This window comes from Erithacus rubecula, assembly GCF_903797595.1.
Source record: "Erithacus rubecula genome assembly, chromosome: 5".
Taxonomy (NCBI): domain Eukaryota; kingdom Metazoa; phylum Chordata; class Aves; order Passeriformes; family Muscicapidae; genus Erithacus; species Erithacus rubecula.
In genome coordinates this window covers 45,390,957-45,405,104 of record NC_136687.1, presented here as the reverse complement: position 1 = coordinate 45,405,104, position 14,148 = coordinate 45,390,957, and the positions used below count along the sequence as shown (strand labels likewise).

Here is a 14,148-nt window from a genome sequence, read left to right as displayed (position 1 = left end):
TGACATGGCAAAGCACATTAAAATATCAGCCAAAGAAAGATTTTTAAAAGTCTGCAACTAGGTCCTTGTAAAAGGTCTTTGCTATTTAAATATATAAAAATGTGGAAAAGTTAAATCCAATACTTAATGTAGCAATCAAATTTGGAACAGTAATTTGTATCAGAAACTCAGTGAACAATTTTTGCAGTGTTCAAATTTAGTACACATGATGAACCAATCCTCTACTCAAAAGTTACAGAGGTATTTAGATAAAGGCTTTTCCAAACACAACAAGATGCATTTTCTAGTCTTCCATAGAAGAGCATATTAAGAACTTATCTCTTTCTTACTTCTGCAGGCAGATTTAATCATAAGTGTATTAACTCTGGCTGTCTATGAAAGCAAATTCCATTGTATATCTAAACCAGGTAATGGAATCATTAACTCCATTTTAATTTCATCAGGAGTTGGACTGTTTCAAAAAACAAACCAAAATCATCAAAGTTCTAACAAAATTCTAGTGAGGCATATTCCAAGCCAGAGCAAAAAGTGCTAGGTACCATTAAGCCCTCAGGGAATTAAATAGTCACTTTGTCAGCCCTTTCTCAAGGGCCCTTTGTGCAACAGGAGCTGTGGGGCTGATAAAGTGGCACAAGCATTTGATATATGAGTGGTCAGGATTTGAAGCTGTTGGAGATTAGGTCTGAGTGTCTGAAAGGATTGACCTAAAAGGTTCTTGAAGAAAATTGCCAGTTGACAAAATGAAGCAGAAGGGACCCATGAATACACACTTGCTTCCCCTCATCCCCACACTCCAAAGATGCTGGTTTCTGCCCCCTTCATTTTCAAACAGCTGCTGTCAGCTGATGCTTTCAGGGGCTTAAATCTCTAATCTAAAGGTTAAAGTCCCAAGTGTGCACTTTCCTCCCAGGTTTACATGTCAGTGATACGGATTCAGAAGGCTACTGTTGTGACAAAAATGATACTGAAAAAATAGAACAAAAAAATTATTTTCTTCAGCCTGCCACCTAGTCATAGTAAATCCCCATTCAAACCAGCAATCTTATTTGTGACCTAGATGTGATTTTACTATGCTCAGCACTACACTTGTAGTACTGAAAACACTAGGCAGAGATATTTGAAGTGCAGAAATTAGCTCTGGGAATGGGAAAGATTGAAGGCAAACCGAGAAGGATAACACAGAAATGACCTTGTGACTTCATGTTTTTGATTATTGTTCTGTTTCTAATGTTCAGAAGAACAGAGAAAACATTCCTTTCCCTATGTTAGACCTCTATTTTCTTTTATGTACAAGGAATCAGGGAGTAATAAGATGAAGTGGAAATGTACAGCCCATAAGCAGCTCTGTGTCCTAGCCCTGGTGAACATTCCCAGTGCACAGCTAAACAAGCTTTGTGTCACTCTGCATAACTTGTAGGTGTGGCTTTATGGGCAGGTATTTTTACAATTCCAGTAACCTGCCTTAACATAAACCCCCCAAATAAACAAGAGAACCAAACCACAAAACAAAAATAAAAATTCTTCCCTCAAAGAAGTTATGAAGCTTAGAGCTGTTAACTTCTGAAGACAAGTAGATTGATAGCTCTTCCCTACTCAAACACTGTGTCATTTTAGCCATGTTGATCGCAAAAAATGATTTTGATTCTTGGCATAAAAATAATTTAAAATATTCTTGTTAGGAAGTATAGTCAGTTATTTTTCTTCCATTTACTTACTTTTATTTATTTATCTGTTTATTACTAAAAGCATGTATTTTGCACCAGAGTGCAAAATGCTGTAAGAGTAAAATTGGAGTGTAGAATGCTGTACAAGTGCACTTCAGCCTCACAGGTTAGTGTTTTGGCAACAAAAAGCACAGGTGACCTTGAAGAGGCTGAAGATGATGACAGTGCTGTTCAAGGAGTGATGCATGCAAGGGAACACCAGACATTCAACAATGTCACTCAACACAACAATTTAAATCAGACTGCTTTTCAACCTGATAAAATGAAAGAAGCTATAAAGCTAAACCCTCAATGTCACATGTTCTTTACATTCACCATGCCATGGCTAATCTCTTTCCTGACTGCTGTTGTAGTCTCTCTTCAATAATATTGACAGCAAACGTGTTATGTTGCAGAAACAATTGTCTTCTGCACATCAGCTAGCTTTCAAATCAAGGCAGCATATTCTTCTTTCTTTTTTCTTTCACAGAATTACAGAATGCTTGAACTTAGAAGGCATCTCTGGAGATCATCTTTGAGGCTCTTACCTGAATTCTACCCAGTATGTCCATGTTTTTTTGTAGTGAGGAGCCCACAACTGAACACAATACTCTTAAGAGTGGCCTCAACAGTGCTTTTTCCCCCTATTTAAAGAGTAATTTTTTCTATAGTACATCTATTTTTCCTATAATGCATCCAACTTTAGCTCACAGCTTGCCTTTCTCCACTCGTGAACTCCTGAGAAATTATCACTCAGTAACAGAGTGACGGCAATAGTTCTAAAACTTTTTAGTGTCTATAAAACACAACCCATGATCCCAGTTAGAGAATTAATGAAGGCTAAAATGCACCCTCACACGAGAAAAAGATGTAAGACCCAGAAAAATTGTGTGAAGGTACCCTCAGAGCATTCCCATGGAACTTCTCCCTAAAAGTGATGGACAGTGGGGAAGATGCTGTAGTGAGGTGTGAAGAGCCTCGGTACCCAATTTAAAGGAATTGTTACTTGCCCTATTCTCAGCTAAACCACACCACAGATGCTGCTCTCTTCAATTAACATTGTGGGGGACTACTATGATACAACAAAATAAAAATGAAATTCTCCCTCCTGGCACTGAGATGGGCTATGATTTCCAAACACCACCTCAGCAATTGTGGCTTAACTGACACCATGACAGAAAGAGCTAGAGCTCTGTGGGATGCTGTGGTACCAGCATCATCTTATCTGAACATCCTGTCCATCACAGTTCTGCTGTGCCAAAGCAGCAAGAAAACTGCCAGATGCACAAACATCATGCTCCACACTGGTAAACATGCAAATATTGCATTAGAAATACTGTTTAGGTAACCCTTGACTTCTTTTTCATATGAAGTTATTTTTATCTTGCCTTTGCATAACTTGACCAACCCCAAAAGAAGAGTTCTGTTTTCATGACATGACCCACTACACAAATAGATCATAAACTACTGGAAAATGCTAGAAAAACTTTCTTTTTCCAAATTTCATGGAAAAATGTGCATCACTAGAAGGTAATTCTCTAGCCTCTGGTCTGCTGCAGAAAAACACACTGCCACTAGAACCTTTATAGACACCACCAGAATCACCAGTATCCACTTATTCACGAGAATCCAATTATTTTCAGTTTGCCAAATTCACAAATGGTCTCAGAATAGTGGAAATAAAAACTTCCAGCAAATGTTCTATTGTTCATTCACTTATCCAAAATCAATCAGCTTAACTCAGCAGGCCTGTAAATGTTCCAGTAATTTATTTGATGATAACTTACACAGAAGCATGCTGCAGACACAGTGGGATTGTTTTGCTGTTGTTTACATGTGTTGGGGGTTGAGTGTTTTTTCTATTACTGTGTCAATTGAAAGAATTTTTCCCATTATCATGCCAATGGAGCTGGTTGGGCTACACCCAGGATCTCTGATGAGTCCAGACAAAAGGGGTGGGTGGGAACGGCTCCCGGAGGGGCCTCTGAGGTTTCCGGGAGGGGACTCGGGTTTCCGGCGAGCTGGGAGCAGGACGCCCGGAATTTTCAGCCACGCGTTCGGAGCACAGGAGAGCCAGACCCTCTGCGATCACCTGCCCTGCATCTGCCCCGTTCCAGCCTCCTGCCTCTGCGGACACAGCTGATCACCCGGACACACACGGTGAGCGAGGAGCCGCCGCTGCAGCCCGTTCCCGCCCGGGACCGGCGTGGCCGCTGCTGCCCCTCCCCCCTCCCTCCTGCCTTCGTTCCCGTCTGCCCTCTGGCAAATCCGGGCTGTGGACTAAGCACAGAGACAGCGTGCTTGCATCTAAAGGGACTGACACCGAGTTATCTATTTCGTTCTGTTAGCAATTTTAACTGCTATTGTTTTCTGCTTGTACAGTTAGATATATTAGTAAAAGAGCTGTTATTCCCACCCCCTTATCTCTGCCTCAGAGTCCTTGATTCAAACAATTATAATACTTGGGGGGCGGGGGGGGGAGTGGAACCAAAGTCTCTATTCCAAAGAGAAACTTCTGCCCTTACTGGCAAACACCTGTCCTTTCAAACCAAGACAACATGCCACAGAGAAATTGCAGAGTTCCCTTCAGTGGAATATTGATAATTCACTTTCAAAGAGATATGTTGTAATGTTTGTTTACTGTCAATAAGAGTAGAGTATTTACCATGTTTCAGGAGTAGATCTGTAGATGGGGAGCTGCCATTGACAGTTCCACATGCTAACCCCAAATGCCCTGACAGGAGGGTAAGCGCTTTGGTTCCTGAAAAATAGCAGCACTCTAACAAACTAAGTTACTGACACTACTGCACTGAATTAGAAAGAAGACTGTTACCAGCAAACTGCAATGTTGAGGCATAACTGAATGAGTTACAAAGGGAAGCACTTTTAGTTATCCGAAAACTGATAATTTTTATAAATGGCTTCAACAAAATGCCCTGAGTCACAAAAGTGTTTGGCTTTTTCTTCCAAATGATATCAATTGTCAAGGTGAACAAAATGCTAACATGTCAAGAATTTACCCAACCCAGCCATTCAATTCAGTAGTTTCAGATAATTCAAAACAAAAGCAGAAGCATATTCCTTTGGACACATGGCAGATCACCTTGGTTCAAGTCCTGACACTCTTGAGCCTGAATTAACACCGACAGACTGCCTTTCCTGTATTTGGGCAAAGAACAAAGTTCAGCACCCTCCTCAATAAACAGGTGTAGCTGTTTCCACATACTCCTGTGGTACAGGCAGTCTTAATGCTTACAGTGAAGTGAATATGAATTTGGTGAGTACTCAAGTGTACTTGGGCTCTGCTGGTAATATGAGAAAAAAAATCTGTCAATACAAATTCATAAAATCTTCTTCAGAACAGATCTGAAAATGTGTAACCCACTGGAGTCCATATCAAAAGACTTGAAGCAGTTGAAAGCATGCTTCTCCTTCCTGGAGTGCTCTCTGCCCTTGAGACATATACCTTAATATCCAGAATTAATCAGCTAAAAATAACATGGCTGGAGGCCCCAGCTTTTCCTGTTCATAACAGAAAAGAAGCCTGGAGGCTGCTGTTCTAAACAGGTTTTGTTTTGGTGAGATGTGTAACAGCTACACCAGCTGGTTGATATCCACCTCACCCTGAAAGAAAGGCTGTCAGGATTGCTGTATTTTTCAGTCACTAGAATGTAATCAATTTAAGGATAAGGAAACACAAGAGGCCCCAGAATGAATCCAGTCTAATTTTACTCTGAAATACATAGATAAGGACAGAGGGTAAAAAAGTGTTTTTTCAGATATGCTACTAGGATTTCCATTTCAAACCAGGGTTGAATTCAATTCCTTTCAACTTGCTTTTTTGCACCCCTCAAAAGTAACCTAAAATTGTTTGTTTAAGGACTGGAAATCTCTCCTGGCCCACTCACCAACTGAAATTAAGAGGAAAGGCTCTTCAACAAGACTCAGCTGGCCTGCAAATCTGTCTGAGAATTTGTGAACTTCATTTATGATGCTTTGTTCCTTTACTTGAAAAAATGTTAACACACGAATACCTTTCCTCATTTTGCTGAAGAGATTTGATTCAAAATGTGTTTGTACACAGCACAGTACATAGTAATAAGGAAATACATGTAAATTAGAGAAGCAAGAAGCATGAAGAAAGCAGTAAGATATGTGCATACCCAGACTCTGAATCTACTGAATCTTCCGAGGTTTATCAAATTGCTTATGCCAATTTACCAAAAGAATTCAAAATGAAGGGATCTGTCCTGACCACTCATTCTGTTTTCAATGCACCCTTACAAAAACCCCCACCAAAATATGAAGTACTGCGTAAGAAAAAGTGATTTATGGAAGTTGAGAGTGAGGGTTTATCCACTCCAGCCAAACTCTTATTTATGACGGTTATTTGCACAAACTCCAGAAAATTAGTTTCTTCAGGACAAATACTATCTTAAGAAATCTCTGCTTTTCTCCTTGTGTCACTGCTGCAGTCACTGAGAGCCCTTATCAAATCAGCACCACTTAACAAATACCAGAATATATATTCTATACTTGCAGCGTTGAAATTTCCAAGAAGCCCTTTGTGGCCATTTCATCATGATTGATGTAGGGATATGATATCCTTAGATCACTGCAACCTCCTATCTCCATGCAGAACTAATGCTTTTTTGTACTTTTTGAGTGCCTGAGGAGCTTCTGCCAGGGAAGGAAAAAGGGAAGTTTATCTGCCATTGTATTGTGGTAGGAAAAAAACTGTGGATTGCACAACAGTCTGCAAAAGTGAAGGAGCACTCAGAAAGACTCCTTATCTCAGCAAGTTTTGGTCCATCCCAGAAACAACACTCTCTCCAGCTGCAGGTATTATTAAGCAGCTCCTTTCAAGTTACTGTTCTCAAGACAAACTTGCTGTAGTTTCTCAAATGTAGGAACAAATGAAGATTGTAAATGTCCTTTCAAGACTACCTGTAATGTTTCACTCGATTTGGCCTAATGTGTGAAGGTTTTATGGCAGTGATTTTGCTACTCTCAATACAAGAAAAACCTGCTTGTTAACAGTCCTGCAAAAAACATGTGGGCTATGTAAAATTACACTTACTCTAATATCTAGAGACTGTCTAAGAGAAATGGTTCATATGTTAAGGGATTAGAAAACTGTTCTAAGTGCACTCAGAATTTATGATCTCATTCCCAGACCTATTGGTCAGACTTGTCAATCATCTCCCATAACCCAGTATTTCAATTAAAGAAGAGGTGAAAATAAGGAAAAAGAAAAATTACAGGGGCGTGTAGAAAATGGAGATGACCTAACTCTGTTTTGTTCAACTGCTTGAGGACAGTGAAAAGCTAATTCAGTGCTGGCATTCATCAGCTGAAAAATACTTCATTGTCCAAACGAGAAAAGCATTCACACACTTAATTTTAAGCATGTGCTTAACACTCATTGCCTTTTAAACTAAGAAAAAATATTAACTTGGAGCTCAGTGCACTGCACATGCTGCTGTCTGACAGGGCGAGCTCACTGACCAAAAGGCAACCAAAACAGTAAGGCTTTTGTAAAGTCTTTTAACCAAGTAACTTCTAAAAAGGGGATGACTCACATCACACATGCAAGCTGAACCCAGCTACTCTGCAAGTCACCATGAATCTGAATGAGCAAAGCCAGAAGTGCCAGCAGCTGGCTCACAGTACAGCCCAATTCTTAAAATCACCACTCTGGTGCTCATTTAACATCTCGTGTGTCACATTGCACTGAGAATCTGTTTTTTTCATAGAAAATGGAAGAAAATATCTTTTGATTGCAAAATATTAACACTGGATTCCTAAGCTGCATTATACTTTCCAGCTTCAGACAAACACCATTTCAGTTTAAACTTCATTTCTACCACTATTTCCAAGCTAGCAGAATTTTTAAATCAATTTATTAAAACAGATAACTAGCAACATTCATCTGCCTAGTACTATATGGAAACAATATAATTTTTGCAAATGAGGAAGTGCTTTCCAGTCAATATCAACCAAGAGTGGGGAAAGCAAACTAAAGAATGCAACAGTGATTTTTTAAATCTGTATGGCTTTTGTCCTGGTACCTATGTTTCACTTCAGTAATTTAGGTTTTTTTCTTAAAAGGTCAAAAGTAAAGCAGTCCAGCTACACTAAAAACGTCTTGACATCTTTAATAAAGTGGTAATAATTTTAAATGTCTGTGAAGTTATACATGCCATGAATGTTGAAGTAAATCAAATAGACATTCATAAATTGAAAATTTGGAGTTTTTTAAAAAGCACAATTTAAAATTAATAATTAACATTTAAAGATCTGTTTGCATCTTCCCATAATACTCAGCTGCACATTTTTTTATGCCCCCTGAAACATGACAGTAGATAAGTTTATGTGGTATCCCAAAACCAGACATGCAACAACCTTGCCACAGAGCTTTAAAAACTCCCTGTCTCCATTTCAAAATGAGATATTAATCACATTTTTGACAGATTTCGTTAATATAATTTCTTCTGCTTATCTGAGTGAATTTTTCTGGTTGGAGTTTGTATGATTACTATTAAAAATAAAGTTCTTCAATAAAATATGAATCCTCAATTGTGTTCTATTCAAAGTCATTTCCAACTTCATCCCATCCAGTCTATTCCTACAGACATGCTACAAAGTAAATTTTCACTGGCATTTCAGTCAGGCCACAAATATTACTTGAATTCTGTACAGCAACAGCATCTCAGTTGGTAAGCACTGTCTACCATTCCTGTTGCAATCGAATGCAGCTATAAAATATGAAGGAAAAAAAATCTGAGGACTTGGTGTAAATTTTTTCCATGTTATTTTCTTATATGTTCGGGTATTATAAATATGTGTGTGTGTGTATATGTATATATATAGTTAATTCTAAATATTTTTATTTTGTTGTTTCACATTAATCATAATATTCTGAATAGTTTAAAAATAAATTTCCACCACTAAAATGAAATAAATTATTATTACATTATTTCTTATAAGCACCCTCAAAACACAGGTCTAATACTAATATTATGCTATTAGAAACAATTGTTTTTTGTTGGTTAGGGGATTTTTTTTGTTTGTTTGTTTTTGAAAGAAGAATTGAAAGTAAATTATTTGAAACACCTTAAGACTTATTCCTATGGCTCTTGGTGAGGGAAGCAGAAGAGAGGATTGTCCAATATAACCCTTATACACTACCATCTGCTGCTGCTTGAACCTGGTGAGCACATATATCACTCATTTTCCTTCTGGCATCTCTTGTCAGTGCTTTTGAAGTTCACTGGGAATACTAGGGCTTGTGAGAACAACAGATGGATAATACTCTTCACAGCCAAGGAGGTATACTATTTAAACTTCATCACCCAGACTTGCCAAGAAACCTTAGCCATTCTGTAACACAGCCCTGCTGCTGTGTTGGGACCTCTCCTTATGGAGTGCTGTTCTGAGCCATGACTTTACTTAGGCATGACAGTGACTTGCCTAAATTAGCATTTCCTCTTGTTTGTGTTCAAAAATATTTGATTTATTCCTCTGTGTTTTCATCCCCAAAATTCAAGTTCAAATTATCCTCCAGCTGCACTTCCATCTCTTTCTTTATTTATAGATTCTATTAACAATATATTGGCACCATATCAGTACTCAATATCAATGTTAAGGTTTTGCATCATGGGACTGAGTTAACAAAAAGCAAAGATTTGTTTGCAAATATGCTGACTCAAGTAACACACTATTAATATGCATTTCTTCCTACAACCTATCAATCATCACCAACTGTGAACACCAGACTTTCAGCTTAATTAATTACATTTGCTGCTTGTTCAGGTAAAACTTCAGAGCACAAAGCACATTATATGGTCTTTTCCACGAAACCAATTTGAAACCACAGCTCAGGATATAAGGTTGGATATTGCTCATGTGAACAAGCCCAAGATTGCTTTAATCCACTACATAATAAAAGCTGTGCTGAAAAAGTCAGAGAACTCACCACTTGTCCATCCCTCCCTGGAACACCAGGCACTCCAACAGAACCCTGGAGGGAAACAGATGCCAGTGTTTAGCAAATTAAACAGGTCATGAAACCTTTCATCTCATAATACAGTATTTAGAAATAATGGTGAATGTTTGCTTATTGTGGCTGCAATAAATTTTTCAAGAACTAATTTTTATTCAAGCTGAGCTCTCCTTTCAGTTGAGATTTTATACTAATTAGACATATTCTCATGTTGTACATTTTAAAGACAGTATGGTCTTTTCCAGAAACAAGCTTCAAGCTCATGTTTTGTAATGTTGTGGATGCTTCAAAGAAATGTAAAAATTAAAATGCTATTCCATTCAATGCTCTTAATAAGTTTTTAGATGGATCCCATGCAATTGAATATAGCACCTGAAAAAAACTATTAATGCTTCTGGAGGGATCATTCAAGCTCAATAACTTGTAGCACCAATCCATCTCAAGGCTTTTAAAAGATAATCTGCAGTGATTCAGTCTGACAGTACAAATTACAGATACACTTTTAAACTGCACCAATATTAGTGCCATAAAAATTAAAAGGTCAATACAGGCCAAACACAAGGGACAAAGAAGGGAAAAAAATTAACAATGGCTTATAAAATTGGAGGCATCTTTATTACAAAACTCTCATACTGTAAGCTTCTATGTGATGGATAATTTTTTAAAGGACCTTATGCAACTTGCTATGCAAGTTCAGTGAAAACACAAAGCATGAGGAAAGCAGGAAAGCTGCATCTGCTTGTCCAACATTCTCCTCTTATGTTATTAGGATGGTGCTGCCCAGCAAGGGAACTGAAAGAATTGCTGCATGGCAATTCCCCCTCTATTTTAGTTAGAGGTGTCACCAACAGCCAAAGGAAATGGGTCCAAAATGGATGCACACATTTGTCAATTAAAAGACCTGGGAAATCCTGTGAAACAAGAAAAGGAAACAACCCATGAGGGTCTCAAAAACCCTCCAAGAGCTAGTAACAGAGCTTTGAATCAGTAAGAAATAATACACCTCGTCCCAGCATATCTCCATGATGCTCACAATGCTCTTCCCTTTCTCTCAGTTTCCTCTTTGGCATCCTTGTTTTCTCTTTTTGCTGGATGCATGGTCATGACTTTAAGCTACTACAAAGGGGCCAGTGAACATTTTCACATCTCTGTATCAGTTTTCCAGAAAACTAGAAGGCAAAGCTCAGGAGCTTTTAACCCATCAGCCTCAATAAACTATCCTATATATAACAGTTTCTCCTCTCAGTGGCAGCTGATTATTTTTCTTATGAAACACAGGATGTTAGAAAGTGTAAAATAAAGCTGATTCTACCACAATAAGTGAATGTTTATCAGATATTCAGAAGTCCATCAGCACGTGGGTTTTGTTGATGTTGTACATGCAAATTATCCTCCACAATTCTCAGGGTGTAACTTTAAAATGGCAACTTAGTCACAAGCCACATTCCTGCATTGCCAAACACAAAGGGTAGTCCCCTCCTTCAGTCTGCAAACTCTATACAGCCCACAGCTGCCAAAATTCCACCAATTTATATACTTTGGGATTATGGTTTTTCTTTCTTTTGTTAAAAAATTTCATTTTAACAGATGCTTCACTCTAAAGAACATTATCTCAGAAGCAGATAAACAGGCATTCTTCTCACATATGTAAATTCTACTTATTCCTTCCTCTTTTCTTTATACAAGTTATAGCTGTTTTATTAGATATCTTTCATACAATTTTTCAATCTTTTGAAATCAGCTAGAAAATTACTCACCTTGGTGTTATGTGAGTCAGATGCCGGAAAAGCAGCACTCACTAGCTGTTACTGCTGATATTGTGAGGACTGCTTTAATGGTATAATTCCATAAATCCTAAACTCACTCAATCAAGCCAAGGCAGTCAGCTTTAATGAGTGTAAATAACGCTGAAGGCATTCCCAGGAAGTCAGGTCTCAGGTTACTGAAGGAACAGGAAGACACCACCAGACCACCTGAACACCACCAACCAAGCACTATTTATCAGCAACACCTACATCCTTTGTTTCTGCTGGTCAATTCTTTAGTCATATGGCCCTGATCTACTTGAGCAGACATGCATTTAATCAGAAACTTTATCTCCCCACCTTTCATGACATTTTACCTTTGGTTTCCTAATTGTACCAGTGTATGACTGAGAAAATTATAGTGACCTTTTCAACTGAAAGTTAAGCAGCCAGATTGAAAACAGTCTGCTCCGCATTGCTTGAACTTCTTATGATGGGGGAAATGAGAAATCTCATGTCTCACATTATATGGCTCCATTTTGTAAAAACAAAATTCAGAACCCAAGCTAATTGATTCAATGCAGTGTACAGTAGCTTATTCCATTCACCTTTTCTGCTTTTCTGCCATTTGGCACAGGAGGAATAATCACTTTCACAGCATTGTTGTTCATACTGTACCTTTTGTCCTGGAGGCCCCTGAGGTCCCTGCAAAGGGAAAACAATTCAATTAACACCAAAACTCCAGCCAATGTAAACTGAAATGACTAATTAAGACTGTTATTGTGTAAGCACTCTGATACCGGACTGAAACCAGCTGATGTTTTATTAAAGAAAAGTAAAAGTTTATGCTCAAAACGCACAATGAATCTTTTCTCTTCACTTTTGGAATTGATCTAACTACTAAGCAGAATACTCAAATTTTCCCCCTTCTAATCTTTTCTCTTCCAAGCCATCTGTTTCTTCTAATACTGACAAATCTCCCAGTACTGACTGTGGTTTTTCTCTCTCTTTTATCAGCTAACATCCAGTTGTATGTCCACAGTAATATATCAGCTTGTCAGCATAAAAACAAGGTTTATGCAAACAAGTATTTTTCAGATAGAGAGAAGCATAAACTTAAAAATCTTCTCACCTTTTAAGTATCAACACATATGACTGTGTTATACCTAACCTGTCATGTGTGCCATCATTTGCAAGTGGAGGAAAAAATCTTTAACTTCAGAAAATTGTTAAGAACATTCTTAGGAAGGAAAGAATCACCATTTTTTTCCCATGAGCTGAGAAAGCAGGAAAAAGATATTTCAATTCAGGAAAGCCCTAATGTCATACAGGAGTCAAATTCTCATTGATATTACGAGGAACCATTTCTGTGTCTCTGAAATACCCAGGTAGCCACAGTGGAGAGGAGATAGAAAGTACATCAACCAACCATGTCTCAGACAATCTGGCAGTCTTTTGGTAACAGCCAGACCATGTCCACCACAGCTCTATGCACTTTTGTCCCCAGGCTCCTACTATGGACACTGTGCATAAAGTAAGGTGAATTCAGAGTCCATGAGGGTGCAAAAACACAACACAAAATCTGGGAAATCCAAATCCTTCTGATGTGAGAAAGAATAAAAGAAGACTGATTGATACCAGAACTGCAATTTTTCAGAAAAACAAAAGGATTTCTGCTTCAAAATGTGACACTGATTTTATTTTTAAGTTAGTGTGAAGTTAAGTTAGGGTGGAGGCAGAATCCTCCACTGTTGGTAGATGCAGAACTTGTTGGAACATTGCTGTGATGCAGCTTTAAACAGCTAACAAGGAAAAGCTCCACTGGTGGTAATTCTGAGTGCTGCATCCACTGATGTGGATGAAAGCCTTGAAGTTTTAAATGTGGATTAGTATGTCTAAGGTTTGGCATCAAACCTTGCAAAAGCATAAATCAATGCTGCTCCTTGAAACTTTTGCCTGATTGCTTTAAACGAAAAAAAATATTGCGAGCATCTCCTTTAGACTGTAGAGACAGATTCTGATAAATGAAACCCATCTGTGAGGTGGAAGGTGACAATTTTACTCCCTTGCCTTTGAAAGAAAGCAGAAGTGCCCAAGCACTCAGTACTGGTGATAATCAGAGCAATGAATATAGTGAGCATCTCCTTTTTCAGATGGAGAAAAATGTCCCTAGCTCACAGTGTTTCACAAAAACTGATGTTTAATTCAAATCTTTTCACTAAATGCCTGAGAGTGAGTGATCTGCTGGGTAAGGAACCACAAATATAACAAAAAGTTCACAGACACTATTCTTCCCTTTCTTCAAGTGCCTGACACATTCTTTTCTTCTGCGAGAAAGATGCAAGTTTGTGCAGCATTTTAAAAATGCCAAGAAATTAATGCTCAAACTAGTGCCTTCCTACAGCAACATTATCAAAACAGGCTTCAAATGTCTACTGATCCTGGGCATCACTTATCTGTTGACCTGTTGCAAACTAACCTGCTGCATTTCAGGGTTATTTCAGGTCTTGGGAAAAACCCTCCATCAGCAGGCCAAAGTGAATATAGAACAACTGAAGACTCCCTTCATAGCTCATACCAGATATTTTTATGTCCAAGGGATGGATATATCAGTTTCTATCTACTTAAGAATCTATTAAAACCTTCTAAAGACCTTCAACTATATTAAATTACCTTTTGGGAGCCTTTAATACAA

The 14,148-nt window shown here is 38.2% G+C and overlaps 1 protein-coding gene across 1 annotated transcript in view; it reads right to left on the bottom strand.

Moving 5' to 3' along the window:
• The window catches only part of COL25A1 (collagen type XXV alpha 1 chain), a 298,288-nt gene that overhangs the window by 60,730 nt on the left and 223,410 nt on the right, over positions 1-14,148 (bottom strand). The window contains exons 11-12 of the mRNA XM_079307351.1: positions 12,132-12,158; positions 9,682-9,726 (exon numbers count right to left, since the gene is read on the bottom strand). Of these exons, the coding sequence (XP_079163477.1) occupies positions 9,682-9,726; positions 12,132-12,158 (72 nt within the window). The remainder of the gene's footprint in view (positions 1-9,681; positions 9,727-12,131; positions 12,159-14,148) is intronic.